Below are 18,115 nucleotides of genomic sequence, written 5' to 3'. Positions count from 1 at the left end.
TGAAAATGAACAGTTGGCAGAAAAGGCTTTTGTGACTTTCGTCCATTTCCCTTTTTCTCTTTGAGAGATTGTCAGCATTTTCTTGCAGTATTAGCTGTTTCTAACAGCCTTTTGCATGCTTGTCTGGCTGTATGATTCTTATTTCAAGAGCAAGAGCAGGCTATGGAAGAGAGTCTGAGGCACTAAAAATGATGGAGATCGGAGAAGTGGGTGGGAAAAACCTAGACATAATTTTGAAACTTCTAATAAGTAGGAAAAATTTCCATTAGGAATGTCATGTTGGAAAGATTGAGTTTAGATGATGAACAATCACAGTTATAAAATTTTTTTATCCTGTTTGCTCTTTTTTGCCCTTACTTTCACTGGCTATCAGAACTAAAACAAGCATTGGTGGCTGAGATGGTGGCAGGCATGTTAACTGAGATGAATTACATCATTGTTTATAGAGTGTGTTTCTGGGAAATATTGCTAGAAGTTCTTTTGGAGGAAGCAAGATATCTTTCTGACTTAGAAGTAAGCAAAGACAGGCTTTTAGTTTCCAATTCCCTTATAATAACTGAAGAAAAAAAGGAGCTGAGAAAGATAGAATTTGTTGGCAGAGGAGACTTAAGCTGGTGCTTTGCTTTGAGCTCTCATGGGGCTGGAGTGTGTCCTTTTCTGGTTTCATCAGAGTAAGATTAAATCTAGAGTTGTTTGTTTATCTGAATCATCCTCCAAGTTGTCTGTTCATCAGATTGACATTTCAGAAAGCAGGCTTCTCTGTCTCTCTTTTTCCCTCTTCCCCTCCCCCTCTTTCCTATACCTCCACGCCCCGACCCCCAGCTCTCTCTAACTCATTTGCAAATCCTGTTAAAAATAGGGATTTAGAGATATACTGAACATTTTATAAACATTTCTTGATGAAGAGCTGAGTGGTTTTGATTATGCTTTAACTAATGTTTGTGTTGAGTCCCAATTATATATGTAAAATTCTTGGTTATTTGTATTAATGAATTTTTATATAAAGTAGGCAAAAATTAAAGATGGCATTGTACTTAGATGTGCATAGGCATCGTATTTAGGTGGCATTGTATTTATGATAAAGTTAGCTATGTTAGATAATAATCTAATCATAAATTATAGGCAAAATGGGTATGAATTATTGATTGGTTATGTAACTGGAACTAAAGCTAAAATGATTACTCTGAGTGCAATGTGACAATAGTTGATTTTGAATGCTAGGTATAAAATGAACATCTTTGTATAAGTAAGTCATTGCTTATGTTGATTCTGAGATAGCTCTGTCTAGATTTGACAATATTCATGATAAAAATTTCTTGTTTTAGATATCATCCAGAGAGTTCATTTGCGGGGCTCATTCCTGGTGACCCGGGCAGCGTGGGATCACATGAAGAAACAGAAATTTGGAAGGTAGAGTTGTATGTGGCTGTCAAGGGGGATTGGAGATGGCGTGTGTGGGTTCTTATGTACAGAGGAAAAGAATTGCTTTGACGTTGAAAAATACACCTTCAGATATGCACAGGCTTTTTAAATGTAGTTTTGGCAGATGCCTCCCCGTTACACTGGTGTCAGTCATAGATTAACGAGCTGGACAACTTAGTATTTCTTTTCACCTCCTACTTTTCATTATTAATGATTCTCCTGCTATTCTCTGATATTTTAGCAGTACAAACATTGAGGATTCAGCAGTACTTTATTCTCTAACCAAAATATCATTTTTTGTGTCCAGTGACCAACTGGGGAGAGATGAGTGGATGTTTTCTACTAGCTGGCACTGGTCAGACATGAGTTAGTCTTTGTAAACTAGGAACGGTAAGACTCTTATAGTTGCATCTGTGTGACTCAGACGTGGCAGACCTAGTAAGTGGACCCATGGGCTCTAATGTAAAAGTTATTCCTGTTAACTTAGTGTTCACACACATCTACTAGAAGTAAATTGCATGTGATATCTGTTCTTATTGGAGAGTTCTAGTATATCCTGATACTAGCAGTTTCTGAAAGTAAATGATAGGATTTACTTGTTCTACTAAGTAGAGTAAGTGAGATTAGGTCAGATTATGAGATGGTATTGTTTTAATATGAGGCATTTAATATTATCCAGAAAGGGAAAGGAGCAAAGTGATGAGGACTAAAGAATTAGAACTTCATGATCTAATATTTCTTACTAAAATTTTAACTTGTAAATTGGCAGTTTATTTTATGTTTATAAATACTTATTGTTTTCAGTAGATAATGAATATACATTCTTACACTTGAATTCATTTGATACTGACCAGGGATTCTTTCTAAAACAATAAAATCTCGCAGTTGAATTTTGAGAGATTACTTTTATTATTTATATTAATTTAAATATATGAATCATGACTTTAAGGACCTAATGGCAGTATACAGAGTTGCTTTTGACAGATATAATAGTAATGAAAAAGAAAAAAAAATGCTTAGAGTTGCAACATTATCAAAATATAGAAAAGATGATGTTGAGAGATTGATTTTCCTTTTAGGATCATCATGACTTCATCAGCTTCAGGAATATATGGCAACTTTGGCCAGGCAAATTATTGTGCTGCAAAGCTGGGTCTTCTGGGCCTTTCAAATTGTCTTGCAGTTGAAGGCGAGAAAAGCAACATTCATTGTAACACTATCGCCCCTACTGCTGGATCACGGTTGACCCAGAACATTTTGCCTGATGGTAAGTAGTTTAGATTTTTTTAATGCTGTTCCTCACATACCTGTGTGGTGTGAGCTTTGTAAAAGTATTTAATTTTTTGAGTAGCTAAAAAAATTTCCTTACAATTTAAAAAAGCATTATATGTAGTTTATGTTCATTATAGAAAATTTAGGACAGCACAGACAAACAAAATCTGACCCATAATTCTACCACACTGAGATAAACTTTCTCTTTGTGTAGGTAGACATACATACATTTTTTCTTTACAGAACGAGGTAATAGCATTCTTACTGTTTTATAATAATAATTATTTTAAACAATTAATAGATTATGTTTTTTAGGGCAGTTTTAGGTTTATAGAAGAATTGAGCAGGTAGTAAAGAGAGTGCCCATATACTCCTCCTCCCACACAGTTTTACATCGGTGTGCTACATTTATTACAATTGATGAACCAGTATTGACCAATTTTTATTTATTTATTTGGCTGCATCGGGTCGTTGAGGCATGTGGCACCTTTCGTTGTGGTGCGCGGGCTTTTCTCAAGTTGTGGCATGTGGATTTTCTCTCTCTAGTTGCGGCACATGGGCTCCAGGGTGCGTGGGCTCTATATTTTGTGGCACACTGTCTCTCTTGTTGAGGCATGTGAGCTCGGTAGTTGTGGCACCCGGGCTTAGTTGACCCTCAGCATGTGGGATCGTAGTTCCCTGACCAGGGATCGAACCCGCATCCCTGCGTTGGAAGGCAGATTCTTTACCACTGGACCACCAGAGAAGTCCCTGATTGATTATTATTAACTATAGTTAATAGTTTACTTTAGGGCTCGCTCTTTAGGTTGTATGATTATATGCGTTTTCACAAATGCATGATGTTATGTACCCATGATTATAGATCATACAGAATGGTTTCATTCTAAAAATCTCCTGTGTTCCATCTCTTCATCCTCTCCTCTTTTTCACAAATGTCTGGGAGGATTGAAGCTCATTTCTTTTTATCACTACATAATATTACATGGTATGTAGGTGCCACAATTTTTTTTTCATTCACCTATTGTGGAACATTTTGATTGTTTCCAGTTTTTGACAATTGTGAGTGAAGATGCTATAAACATTCATGGGCAGGTTTTTGTGTGGACGTAAGTTTTCAACTCATTTGGGTAAATATTAAAGAGAATAATTGCTGGATTGTATGGTAAAGCTATCTTTAGCTTTGTAAAAATTTCCAAACTGTCTTCCAAAATGGCTGTATCGTTTTTCATTCCCACTAGCAGTGAGTGAGAGTTCTTGTTGCTCCACATCTTTGCCAGCATTTATTATTGTTAGTCTTTCGCATGTTAGTTCTTTTAATAGGTGTATAGGGTATTTCATTGTTTTAATTTGCAGTTCCCTAATGACTTATGATGTTGTGCATTTTTTTCCTGTGCTTATTTGCCATTTATTTGTCTTCCTTGATGTTTCTGTTCTTATTTTTTGCTCATTTTTAAATTGGGTTCTTTGTTTTCTTCTTGTTTCTTGGGGGGGGGGTTCTTTGTTTTCCTGTTGTTGAGTTTTAAGAGTTCCATGAATATTTTGGAAACAAGTTCTTTATCAGATATGTGTTTTGCAAATATTTTTTCCCAGTCTTTACCTTGTTTTTTTATTCTCTTTAGTCTCTTTCACTTTTTTTCGCCCCCCCCCACCCAGGTTTATTGAGATATAATTTAGTCTCTCTCACTTTTGAAGGATAATTTCACTGGGTACAGAATTCTGGGTTGGTAATTTTTTTCTTTCAGCACCTGAAATCTTTCACTCCACTCTTCTTTTGCTTACATGGTTTCTGAAGGAGAGTCTGACATAATTCTTCCCTTGTTTCTTTATGCATAAGGTATTTTTCCCTCTGTGTTCCTCCAAGATTTTCTCCTTGTTTTTTCTGCAGTTTGACTATAGTATGCATAACAATAGGTGTAGATTTTTGGCAATATTCTACTTGATGTCTTCTGAGCTTCCTGGATCTGTGATTAACTTTGGAAAATTCTCAGCCATCACTACTTAAAATATTTCTTCTGTTGTTTTCTTTTTTTCTTCTACTTCTGGTATTACCATTATGTGCCTGTTCTTTTTATTTTAATTAATTAATCGATTAATTTATTTGGTTGGGCTGGATCTTAGTTGCAGCAGGTGGGCTCCTTTAGTTGCAGCTCGCGGGCTCCTTAGTTGTGGCTTGCAGGCTCCTTAGTTGCAGCACGTGGACTCCTTAGTTGTGGCATGCAAACTCTTAGTTGTGGCATGCAGACTCTTAGTTGCGAGATCTAGTTCCCTGTCCAGGGATTGAACCCGGGCCCCCTGCGTTGGGAGCGTGGAGTCTTAACCGCTGTGCCACCAGGGAAGTCCCAATATATCTTTTGTAATTATACCACAGTTCTTAGATATTCTATTCCCTTTTATTTTTTTGTCCTTTTTTCTCTTTGCATTTCATTTCAGTTTGGGAAGTTTCTATTGACATATATTCAAATCAAGCTTACTGATTTTTCTTTTTTCATTTCAAAATGTTATATATATATATATATATTTTTTTTTTCCTGTGGTACGCGGGCCTCTCACTGTTGCGGCCTGTCCCGCTGCGGAGCACAGGCTCTGGACACGCAGGCCCAGTGGCCATGGCTCATGGGCCCAGCCACTCCACGGCACGTGGGATCTTCCCGGACCGGGGCATGAACCTGTGTCCCCTGCATCGGCAGGCGGACTCCCCACCACTGCTCCACCAGGGAAGCCCTGTTTTTGTTTTTGAGCATTTCGTTTTGATTTTTTTAGCATTTACTTCTCTCTGCTTACAGTTGTCATCTGTTCTTGTAAGTTGTCCACTTTTCTCCATTAGAGCCCTTATCATGTTAATCACAGTTACTTTAAATTCCTAGTTTGATAATTCCAAAATCTCTGCTATATTTCAAGCTGGTTCTGAGGCTTGCTTTGTCTCTTCAGCCTGTACTTTTCTTGCCTTTTAGCATGCCTTGAAATTTTTGTTGAAAACAGAACATGATGTATTGGGGTAGTAGAAAGTGTGGTATTCAGAGCTTTATTGTGAGGTTTCATGTTTATCTAGCTAGGAGTTAGGTTGCATTTATTGGTTGCTGTAGCTGTTGGTGTCAGAGGCTACATTTTCCTCTTTGTCATTGTTTTTGTGTCCCCTGTTGTCTTTGGGTTTCCCTAGGTACTCTGTGTTTGCAGCTCTCTCAGTTGTAATCCACTGTTGTTATACTGGAGCCCTGTTGAAGTGGCTGTAAATTATGGCGAGGGGAAGTGTTCTATAATCTTATGATTAAATCCCCATGTTTTTTAGCAGGTCAAAGTCTCTGGACTCTCACCTTCAGTAGAGTTTTTTAGTCTTTTTTATTTTTCTCCCCTTATTTGAGACAGGAAGGCTAGAGGGGTTCCACTAGTCTAATTGTTCTTCCCTTAAGTCAGATAAGGCTAGGGTAGCTTCCCTTGAGGATAGGCCTTTGTTAAGGAGAACAGAATGCTCTGGGCATATTTCAAAATGATTTTGTTTTATTGATTTATTTATTTTGTTACCCTCTCCCTTTTTCTCTGTAACATTTCAAAGCAAATCTTAGATGTTGCATCTCACCTAATAAATACTTGGAAATGTGTCTCTAATAGATATGGACATTGTAACCACAATGCCAATATCACACCAAATAAAATAATTCATTAACATTGTCTAATACCAGATTTATATGAAAACTTCCTCATTATCTAAAAAATATCTTTTTAGAGTTAGTTTATTCCACAGTGATCTAAACAAGGTTCACAGTCGTTTTGTTACTGTATCTCTTAAGTTTTATCTAACATATAATAGCTCATTCTCCTTTTTAAAAAAGTGCCAATTATTTGTGGAAGAAACTGCGAGTTCATTTGTCCTGAAGACTATTCCTCATTCTTGATTTGGATTGCCTTTGCACTTTTGTGGAAAATCAATTGACCATGTATGTATGTGTGGGTCTATTTCTGGATTGTCTGTTCTGTTGTATTGATCTATGGGCCTGTCCTTTTACCAATACCATGATGTTTTAATTACTATAGTTTTACAGTAAGTCTTGAAATCAGGTAATGTGAGTCTTCCAACTTTGTTCTTTGAAAACATGAAATACAAAGTTTTAAATTTAAAAATTTAAATGTATGATTGAGAGCCAATCCTTATTTATTTAGTTATATAATAAATAGAATACTTGACTGGTGAAAAACTGTGTATGGTTTTTGATACTCCTGGTTTTAACATATTTCTAAAAAGAAAATATCTATAATACTTTAAAAGTAGTTTCTGTGAAACAGTACAAAACAATTGATGAGTGAAATTACTTTAGAATTAGCTTCATGGCATACAAATGCTTTTTCACAGTACCATTTTACTTTCCACGTTTGAGCTAACGTTCATTTTAGAACTTGGAATTTGTAATACCAAACAAGTATGCACTTGCTAGCTTTTCCTAAGAGCTGTGCCTAACCAGTTTGCTTTAGTGTAGAAGAGCTATTTGTACCTGAGATCTAATTTTTTTTCCTTTTCTTTTGTCAGCAGGGCCATTTAAAAAAGTCCCTTATTTTAAAAACTCTTTATACTCTCATATCTTATTGAAGGAATTCTTGTTAAAGAACTGGATTATTTAAGTATAATACTACATATATATGCACAACAGTGTAGGTTACTGGCAAGAAGTAAAGCATCAAAATGTAATGCATAGGGGCTTCCCTGGCAGCGCAGTGGTTGAGAGTCCGCCTGCGGGTTTGTGCCCTGGTCCGGGAGGATCCCACATGTCGCGGAGCGGCTGGGCCCGTGAGCCATGGCTGCTGAGCCTGTGCATCCAGAGCCTGTGCTCCGCAACGGGAGAGGCCACAGCAGTGAGAGGCCCGTGTACCGCAAAAAAAAAAAAAAAAAATGTAATGCATAGTCACGAACTCACTGCGCAACCCAAGAATTGGAACATTACTTGCATCTAACTTTATACCTTCTATTCTATTCCTCTGCTTCATGCCAAGAGACAACCACTATTTAGAATTTTATGCGTATCATTTCTGTGCTAGACTCCTACCTAAGTCACTTTTTGCCATGGGCTGTAGACTTTCTTGGGGAAGCAGCAAGTTTTCAAGAAAATATTGAAAACTTTAGCTTTTAGGGCTTCTCTGGTGGCGCAGTGGTTGAGAGTCCGCCTGCTGATGCAGGAGACGCGGGTTCGTGCCCCGGTCCAGGAGGATCCCACATGCCGCGGAGCGGCTGGGCCCGTGAGCCATGGCCGCTGAGCCTGCGCGTCCGGAGCCTGTGCTCCGCAACGGGAGAGGCCACAACAGTGAGAGGCCCGCGTATTGCAAAACAAACAAACAAACAAACAAAACTTTAGCTTTTAAATTTGCTTTCCTTTGAGAATGTAGCTTCCATTAATTTTGACCTCTAGAGATGTTAAGTCACTGTTTAATGTAGTATCTTTTATGCCCACCAAACCCTAGTGAAAGATGTTTGGAGAATAAGATGTACTTTAGACAAATAATTTAATCTTTCTGGACCCGCTTTCTCTTCTGTAAAAGAAGAGAGTTGTTACAGATCATTTTTAAAAGCCCTTCAGGTTCTGAATTTCTGTTATTTTAAATTTTGGTATTTATTACTTTTTTATAGTTTAGAAAAAGCTGAAAATTTATTTTGCCTCAGCGTTTTTCCTCTTTTCCTCTGAAATATTAACTTACAGGCTGTCAAAGGAATTATTTGTTAAAGAACCAGGTGTTAAGAGTAATGTGTGGAGACATTTGCAATTTCTTTTCCCCCTTTGAAATATATTTGAAAAATGGAAAGTCATATATGTGACTTACATGTTTCTTACATGAAATGAAACATAATCTTAGGATGAATACTCATGAACTAACTTCCCACGCTGTATTAGTTATTTACTGTTGTGTAATAAATTACTTCAAATTTTGTGGATTAAAACAATAAGTATATATTATCTCACAGTTTCTGGGGTCAGGAATACTGTAAAGTGAAGGGTTTTTAGAGCTGCTCTTTAATTTACAGGGACTGTAAATGTCATCTTTGTCACTTTAAAATATAAAACTATATTTTGTCCCTTCACAGTTAAAATTTACATTTATTTGATTCTTTAAAGATTATAAGATGTATTTACAAATCTTGTCTCATTTGAGCCTTGCAGCAACTTAGTAGAATAGGCAGGTAACGCATTTTAATTACCATCTTACAGATACAGACACACGTCCAAGAGAGTTGAGTGCTGTGCTCAATGCCCTAAATTGCCTACATGGCAGGGCCAGCAGTAAAATCTAGGTGTTCATGCTCCTTGTGTAGTACCTTTCTGCTCTGTTAAGTTGCTCACAGAAGGTATATAACAGGAAAATATTTCTTACACTTTGTGACTCATCAGTAATGGTTGCAAGGTCCATTTTACATCATCTTACTGTCATTACAGTTGTCAAGGCTGTTTTGTAGTGTTCTAGCTTCTGGGAGAGCAAAATAGTTTTGGGAATGAATGGTACCTAAGTTCATTATGCTATGTATGCCTTTGCTCACCAGTCTTTGCCAAGGCAGATTTAACTTGTCTTCTAAACAGTACGTTACCCATCTTGGAAAGGTATATCTGATGCCTTCTATGTTAGAAGCCTGAATGTCTCCATTGGGATGAAAAGATTCTTCTAAAAGCCTTGGATGTTAATACTAATTAATTATGTATATCTATTTTTTTTCTTGTTTATTTAAAAAGTCTCTGAACCTATAATTTTATAAGTGAGGAATTTTCAGAAAGTAAAATGATTGATTGAATACGTATATATTCTTGTTGATAGTTTTTTTTTTTTTTGGCTATTTATTTCAGATCTTCTGGAAGCTCTGAAGCCAGATTACGTGGCACCCCTGGTCCTTTGGCTTTGCCATGACAGTTGTGAGGAAAATGGTGGCTTGTTTGAGGTATTCTGCACCTTTGCACTTTCTCCCAAAGCAATATTTGTATAAATAATATAAAAAAAGATTCAAAAATTAGTATTTTCCAATTGTTCACATTTGTAAAAATCTGCATCAGTTGGTATCACTTGTATATTTTTTAATATTATGTATATGTTATAATTAAGGAACAAGTATGACTATTGTCCTTTTTTGAGAAAGTAACAGTAACTTTGTAAATTGTTCTTCCCTAGTTCTTCATTTCTGATATTCTTGTCAAATGAAAATGTGACTGACTGGTTTGATGTGTTTAGTCAGATACAGAAAGTCTCATTTGGTTAGAGATGCTGAGTAGTAAGTTAAGTGAAAGGACAGAGGTGATGGTTTAAAGTCAGCCAGGCCAGGTTTTGATTTCTTGCTCTGGTAATTGCTGGCTCGCTGGAATATTGTACAAATTAACCTCCCTGAGTTTTCGTTTTCTTGGGGTTTTGTTGTGAGAACTGGAGATCATATTCTTAAACTCTTAGCGTACAGAGCAGTCACCCCTCAATTTTAACTATTATATCAGTATAGCAGGAATTCAGTCTGGGTATGATAGATCAGTAAACACAACTTATTATTTGTATTAACTTTAAAAATAAACTTTGCTATATTTCCCTGTTGCAAAGCTTTACATGTTTGCTATAAAAATAAAAACCACACATAATCCTACCATCCAATGAGGTTCAGTTTTCACTCTATAATCAAAGTCCCTTTAGATCTCCTTATGCTGATTTATATATTTTTTAGTCCTCATTTGAGTTTGATCTCTTTTTTCTTTTCTAGGATGAACTGTTATATTTTAGACCACCCCCCTTTATTTGATTCTCTGTGGTAGTATAATAATAAACCTGTTGCATGTGGAATACATGACATCCAAAGATATTTCTTGGTAGCAAAATTACCTGGCTCAGTTTGAAGTGAATGATATATATTAGCCTGATTTATTTGAATAAAAAGCTGTTTAGTAAATGAAAAACAGTCTATGCAGAGATAGGTGCCTCTGCTTTCTTAATCACAGTCGTTGATTGTGAATTGTGGAAAATTAGAGGTGGAAAGAACTTTACAACTCTAGATTTACAGAAAAATTTAATAATATCAAGCCATGTGGAGCTCAAAATTTGGTCTGTCTGTCTTTTTATCTCATTAAGGAATTTTTAAAAAATTCTTTGTCTTTTACATTTATGTTTGTTATTAATTCTGTGAACAAAAATAATACATGCTTTTGTAGAAAACTTCAAATATATAGGGGAGTATATAGAGGAAAATAAAAATCACCCACATTACCACTATCGAGAGATAACTCCTATTAATATTTTTGTGGATATTCTTTTCCAGTCTTTTATTAGATGTGCATTTTACACGAATAGGCTTTTTTTTTTTAGGTATACAGTTTACACACACACCCAAACATACACAGATAACTAGGATAATGCTGTAGATGAAGTTTTGTATGTTGTTCTTTTATTTTACTATATTGTGAATATTTTTAGTAAGGGACATTTGCTATGTGAGATTGAGTACAAAATACAGTAAGAGAGGTGTGTAATATCCTGACTTAAACCTTGAATGTAAATTGACACTTTGTTTGCCAAGTTTTGATAGATATCTAGAGTGGCAGATAGAGATTTTTTGGATCGACTGGAGCTGTTGTTTCTAGCACCTGTGAGGAGTTTGCAGCTTGTTGCTTCACTCCCCAAGTATGGTAAAAGATGATATTTTTCTTGCCTGTTATCAGTACCACTGCCACTTTAACTACTCTGACAGCATCAAGGCCGATTGTCCTGTTAATATACGTAAAGGAATGAGTGATTAGAGCCACTGAGAAGTGTGCTGTCTGCTGGTACTGTTTCTTCCGTCATATGCATATGGAACACTGTAGCTGTGGTGTTTGAAGATATGACAAACAGATTTTCTTACATCAGACATTTTCTTCTGAGAATTTCCTTGAATGGCTTCTAGAAAAAATATCATCTTTCTGTACGGTGATTAATGTATTTGGTCATTTGCCTTATTTCTATATAAAGGTGTTTCATTAAAATGAGTATATGTAGTTCATTAAGTCAAATCCTGGCTTTATTTTTTTTTGCTTTTTATTTTTTTTATTCATTAAGTCTTTCCAGAAGGACATGTATTTCAAGTGATGTGCTGGGCAAATTTGGTATTTATATTGTTTAACCTTCATGGTTACTTCATGAAGAGTGTATTATTATCCTGATTTTACATAAGGGGAATCCTGAGTTTAGGGAAGTCAAATTATTTAACCAGGATCAGACAGCTAGTCTGTAGAAGAACTGGTATCACACCTTGGTTTCTGTGCAAAGTCATGCTCTTCTACTACATGCATTTCTGCTATATTGTGTTGCTTTATTTTTCTACTCTGATAACATGAATAGTGCAAAGTCATGTGGGCCAACAGACTTTTGTAGAGCTGCATTATTTTCATCCATTGTCATCTAGCATTCTGATACTTGTAAAAAGATAGCTGCCTGTTTTGTTAATTTCATAAAAATTTTATTAGTAATTTCACATTAGATGGTATAACTTCTTCCTCCTCTTTTTGGTAGGTCGGAGCAGGATGGATTGGAAAATGTAAGTCTCTTTTGGTTTTTGGTTTGCCATACATTATTTGCATATCTTTAAAACTGCATATCCAGGTAGAGCTGGGTAAAGACCTTGTCAAATGCCAAACCATTGGATTTAGTGCACGCATAATCAAACTCAAACATTGTTATAGCAACAGGTCTTCTAAAACATGGAAATTGCCCTGCAGGCCTGTGGTATTTTCAAGGATCTTTTCAATTTTTTTCCTATTAGCAGTGCTTATTCAATATTTGTCCTGTCCTATTCAGAACTGGCTGTTTCTTCAGACAGCACAGTCTCTCTTTATATTGATGTTTGTATTCCCATGTCTCCGACACCCCACATGCCTGTTCAGCAGAGTAGTGAGTGGGAGGGAGGGCGTTTTTTCAAGATGGGAAGAGCTCTGTCCTAGGCAAGTTCTCCAGTTCTCTCAGTGATTCTTTTCTTCCTTGGAGCATGAGACATCAGAAGGAGATAGTGGGGAATCACACTGGACAGCTTTCTAGAAGAGAAATTGCAGCTGATCTATAGAAATTATTCTCCTTCAGCCCAATAGTAAATTCATCTGGCTTAAATCCTCTCTTCCCCCAGTTCTTAAACCTTGTGAGCTCCAAATTGGATAATTACTGTATGGTGTTTAAAAAAAATTGTGAACATTCCAATATCCCAATTCAAGTTTTCAGTTGGATGCTGGTATCAAAATTAATTGAATTATTTAAAAGGCTGCCATTACTGGATGACATTGTTACAACATATTGTAGTGTATTATTAATGACTATTCTCTAAGTTATGAAGTAACTTATTCAAACATTTTTAAGTGTCTTATGACATCTTTTAAGAAAGGAAGATCAGTTGTTGCAATAAAAGCTGTATATGGGACTTTATCAATAGGAAATCTCTAGAAGCTTCTGTCATTTCCCAGGACAAACCTTCAATTTAGTAATCATCAGAGTCTGACCATTCTGTTTAAATAAGGTTCTATTTATTCCTCAGGCTTTTAAAATGTTAAAAATTATCTTTATGGAACTTATGCAGCAATGATGATTTTTGTGAATCTGGGTGGGCAATCTAGTTGACTTCCCATGGAAAAGGAGGAAGAGCAAAGGGAGGAAAAGGGAGAATTATGTGGGGTTGTGTGATATATTAATTTGATTATCTGGAGTCTTTGACCTGTTATCACCACTAGTTTTCAGTTTGCTATTCAACAGAGCTCTATTCTGTTCTGTTACCTTGAAGTGTATTATCTAAGTGATCTGTGGTGATGAAGACAGTCTTTTGGTGTGATTATATATAATTTAACTTTCTGATTCAGCATTTCATCCTACCTTTAGTAGTATCTGGCATAGTCAGAGGAGGGAGAGGTTTTCCCTTCAGCTTCAAATATTAGAAAAAGAAATTTGACATCCTAATGGGTTTGTTATTTTTTTTAAAATTTGTAGTAAAAATCTTTAGAAGTTAGAATCTTTTTTCCAAATTCCATTTTTCTTGATGTTAAAAAAAAAATTCAGGGGACTCATGAATTCTACTTTCTGTCTCCCTCTTAAACTATGTGTTCAGTATCTTGGTTTTATTTCTATAACCAGTACGATGGGAGCGGACCCTTGGAGCCATTGTAAGACAGAGGACTCAGCCAATGACTCCTGAGGCGGTGAAGGCTAACTGGACGAAGATCTGTGACTTTGATAATGCCACCAAGCCTCAGAGAATTCAAGGTAAAGAGTCCCAAGTCAGTTTAGTCCTGGTTGGGTAATAGAGGCAACAAAGCATTCTCTTCTCTTATGGAATTGTCTTCTTAATTGTGATAACTTAGATGCTCAGATCATCAAGAGCACATTTTCTGCTCCAGTAGGTATTAGAACTCTCCAATTTAAAGTATGTATGTTACTCCCACTGTCAGTTTTTCAGTTTTCTTATGATCCTGATTTTTTGGTATATGTGTGATTGAGGGGACGTAAGGAGGTGTTTACCCATTTGTGCTCAATGCATCTATTCCCCATCTGGTGGTTGGTTTCAAAGTCTTGCCTTATCTAATCACATGCTCCTTATCTGACCTGATTTTTCTTTATTTCCCCAAAAGTTTATTTAAGTCTTATATTATTTAGGCTTAGATCTTTTCTCTCTAGTGAATAGATTTTGCTTTGTTTTAGCACTTTGTCTTTGCTACTGTTTCTCTGCCTTTCTAAGATGCCTCTTATTCCTTTTATCACCTCTGCTAATCTCGGTGCTTCTTTAGAAAAACTCAAGCCCCAGATGTTCAACAAAACCTCCCCAGATATTCTGGGCTTCATATTCTGGGCTTCAGCTCTTTCTTAGCTGAACTCTTACCACTTGAGCGTCTAATCATGACTGCTTTCCACTGCTTTTGTTTCATAAGTGTGTGGTTTCTTAACTGCATAATAAGTTCCTTTGGAGGCAGAGAATGTATCTTGTATGTCCTTTTGTATTTGGTGCTAGCATAGTGCTGAACTCATAGAAAGGATTTAGTGAATGCTTGTTACCTTGAATTATTGAATCATCTATGATATGCCACAGGAAGAGACGGCCAATAAAAGTCACATTATTTTTTCTAGTATAACTCACATATGTATGTAGTATATGAAATTTAAAGGACCTTTCTGGGAAGGATCATGAATCAGGATTATTTTACAGAAAAATCTTTTTTTTACCCTTCCTAGTATTATATTTAATGTTTGATAGAAGAATATATCTGAAAAATGACTGTTCTTTTTTTTTTTTTTAATCCCAATGTTACTTTCTTGTCTGCTGGTACACTCACTGAAATTTTCATTATACTTTTCTCAATCAGAGGATAACATGATTGTTATGTCATTAGCGGTAGCATTTTCTGTATTCTTTTTTTTTGATATATGAGGTAAATTTAGTCTACGAATAGCAGTCACCTATCAATGAAAATTAGGAAAAGGAAAAAGGAAGAAGTATCTTAAAAACTCTTCTCTGAGGTCAGAATTCCATTTTATTGCCTTAAAAGTATTAGACTAATATAAAGAAAAAGCTAATGATGAATTATATAGTTACAAATGAAAAGATAACCCTAGTATTTGAAGTACAGTTAGAAAAAAAATCTTACACTTTCTGTAGAATCACGACTTTCCAAGCACCCATTTCATCATTTTCATTTTACAGATGATGGAACTAAATCCCAGAAAAGCTGAGTAAGTGGCCCAAGCTTTCTCAGTGTTTGAGCCAAGAGTTAACTCAGGTGGTCTGTCTTTGAGTGCAGTATCGCCAGCCTGTACCGAGGTTACTTCAGTTAAATAGACTCCCATCTAGGCAGCAGCCTAAATGGGGTGGTAAGAGGAGGATTGGTAGGCAAGAAACCTACCTAGTGTCACCAGGAATGGAAGAGAGCCCTGGTCATCTCACATTCTGTAGTTTCGTTATAGTTTTTGTCTGAGTTTAGAAGGAGACCCATATATCTAAGGTTTGTTAGAAAGGTCCCAGAGCTTTTGGAACCTTATGGCATATGTGGATACTCTGTGAATCTCCTTTATTAACCTTTTAGACCCCAGAATAGCAGCTTCTGAATTCTGTCCGTAGTCACTGGTCATAACGGTGGTTTTCTCTGGAAGAATTTTTAGTAATGTTTTCTGAGCAGTTACCTGTACAGAGACCTGGGAGGTAATCTTGACATTGTTGCATCCTGGAGGAGGGGTGATGGTGGGGAGAGAAGGAAAATTAGTTGTCCCTCCACCAGATGGAAATTGCACATCTGTGGACAAGGATCCGACTTTACAGAGTTGTAAAATCACTCAAAGACTTTGCAAGCTTAGAGCCTCTTTGGAATCATAACGTGGGGAGAGTATGTTGGAAACACCCAGTTATCTTTGGTCTATTCAGAGTCTTTCACGATTTTTTCCTGCAATAGCCTGACATCATGCAGTCAGTTCATGAATGCCAGTGAAGGTTCTGCAGCAGGCTTGCTGGATGATATAGGAATGATTGTCTAAAGCATTGTAGCTTTTCTTAGTCACGTCTGTAACAAAAGCTTTTTTTTTTTTTTTTTGGAAATAGCTTACATTTATTTGGATTTCACCAGGGGAATATTAGCTCTTTAGGATATTTGAAAGATGATGCTTTTATGATCTTTATGTAATAGGTTTACCAAAGCACTCTGTCTTATTTAAATTCCAGTGATCCTAAAGAGAAAATTCAATTCGTTCATCCTTATTTATCCTGAAGTTGATTGACTTGAATCATTCATGATTTAAATTTTTTTTCAGTACAAATGAAATATAGTTCAACTATATAGGAAAAACCTGGAAGTTTGTCCTGTAGGTCACTATTTAAATAGCACTGTAAAATAACTGGCTAGATATTTCACATATGCAAATTGCTCTTCCCACTCCATAGTGGGACTGATTTTTTTTAAATTAATTTTTACTGGAGTATAGTTGATTTACAATGTTGTGTTAGTTCCTGCTGTATAGCAAAGTGAATCAGTTATACGTATACATATATCCACTGATTTTTAGATTCTTTTCCCATATAGGTCATTATAGAGTATTGAGTAGAGTTCCCTGTGCTATACAGTAGGTTCTTATTAGTTATCTATTTTATATATAGTAGTATGTATATGTCAATCCCAGTCTCCCAATTTATCCCTCCCTGTCTCCCTCCCCACTTGGTAACCATAAGTTTGTTTTCTACATCTATAACTCTCTTTCTGTTATGTAAATAAGTTCATTTGTACCATTTTTTTAGATTCCACATATAAGTGATATCATAGATATTTGTCTTTCTCCTTCTGACTTAACTTCACTCAGTATGACAATCTCTAGGTCCATCCATGTCACTGCAAATGGCATTATTTCATTCTTTTTTTATGGCTGAGTAATATTCTATTGTATATATTTACCACATCTTTATCCATTCATCTGTTGATGGAAAAAGCATTATTATTGTTATTTATTCCTTTTTTTAGAATCAATTGGCGGTGTAATTGAAGCTCTAAATAAAATAGATTCAGATGGAGGAGTTTCGGCAAATCATACCAGTAGTGCGACATCAACAGCTACATCAGGATTTGTAAGTGGAAGAGAAAGCCTAACGCTTTGCCTTCTCTGGAGACTTTTTTCTTTTCTTTCCTTTTCTTTTATGCAAAAAATACTTTTCCAAGCTATTAATTTATTGTTAAATAGGAAAGGTGAGTGACCATAAAACTTTATAGAACATGTACTGAATGTTTATAAAATTTGAATGAACATAAGGCTAAAATATTAAATGTAACTTTTACTTTCTCTTCTTCAGTGTAACAAACAAGTGTCTTTTTTGTTTTTTGGAGCATTTTTGAAAATCGTCCTTCAGTCACTTTCTAACTCTTTAGAAAAGGATATTTAACTTAGTGCCTCTTTTGAGTCATTTCTTTTAAGGAAAAGCATTGATAGATTGTATTTTGGAAATATTTCAACATGGCTGCAAAGTAAAAAGTCTCCCATTGTGTCAGAAATTCTAGTAGAGCTGTGGTTATAGCTCTTGTGAAGTTTGCTGATTACCTATCTCCAGTACTTCTTTTTTAAAAAAAAAATTATAGTGCATAAATAATAAGAAATAAGTCATTTGACACATTCAGTTATGGTGTTTTGTGACTCAGGGGAGACATAGTGATGAAATAAACAATCTAATTGTAACCCTGAGAATATGATCAGTTTATAAATGTGATTTTACTTTAGAGTAGGGGTTGGCAAACTTTTTTGGTAAAGGGCCAGATGGTAAATATTTTAGGCTTTATGGACCATGTACTGTTTCTGACACATAATCTTCTATTTCTTTTTTTAGACCACTCTTAAAAAAATGTAAAAACCATTTTTAATTCTCAGCTGTTGTTTGCTGACTCTTGCTTTAGAATGAAAGTGATAAAAAATTGGACATGATTCTTTTATAACCTAACATATGCTTCAC

At 35.7% G+C, this 18,115-nt stretch overlaps 1 protein-coding gene across 6 annotated transcripts in view; it reads left to right on the top strand.

Moving 5' to 3' along the window:
- The window catches only part of HSD17B4 (hydroxysteroid 17-beta dehydrogenase 4), a 92,211-nt gene that overhangs the window by 19,924 nt on the left and 54,172 nt on the right, over window positions 1-18,115 (top strand). For all 6 annotated transcript variants that reach the window (XR_004482163.2, XR_004482161.2, XR_004482162.2 and 3 more), the window contains exons 7-12: window positions 1,326-1,410; window positions 2,502-2,689; window positions 9,510-9,601; window positions 12,181-12,205; window positions 13,780-13,908; window positions 17,139-17,242. Coding sequence is in view for 3 of the 6 variants with exons in the window: in XM_033423823.2 (XP_033279714.1) it covers window positions 1,326-1,410; window positions 2,502-2,689; window positions 9,510-9,601; window positions 12,181-12,205; window positions 13,780-13,908; window positions 17,139-17,242 (623 nt within the window). In the remaining 3 variants the exon portion in view is untranslated. The remainder of the gene's footprint in view (window positions 1-1,325; window positions 1,411-2,501; window positions 2,690-9,509; window positions 9,602-12,180; window positions 12,206-13,779; window positions 13,909-17,138; window positions 17,243-18,115) is intronic.

The sequence above is a fragment of the Orcinus orca genome, chromosome 3 (assembly GCF_937001465.1).
Source record: "Orcinus orca chromosome 3, mOrcOrc1.1, whole genome shotgun sequence".
Lineage (NCBI taxonomy): Eukaryota > Metazoa > Chordata > Mammalia > Artiodactyla > Delphinidae > Orcinus > Orcinus orca.
The sequence above is the reverse complement of the archived record's forward strand: the minus strand, read 5'-3'. Positions and strand labels throughout refer to the sequence as shown.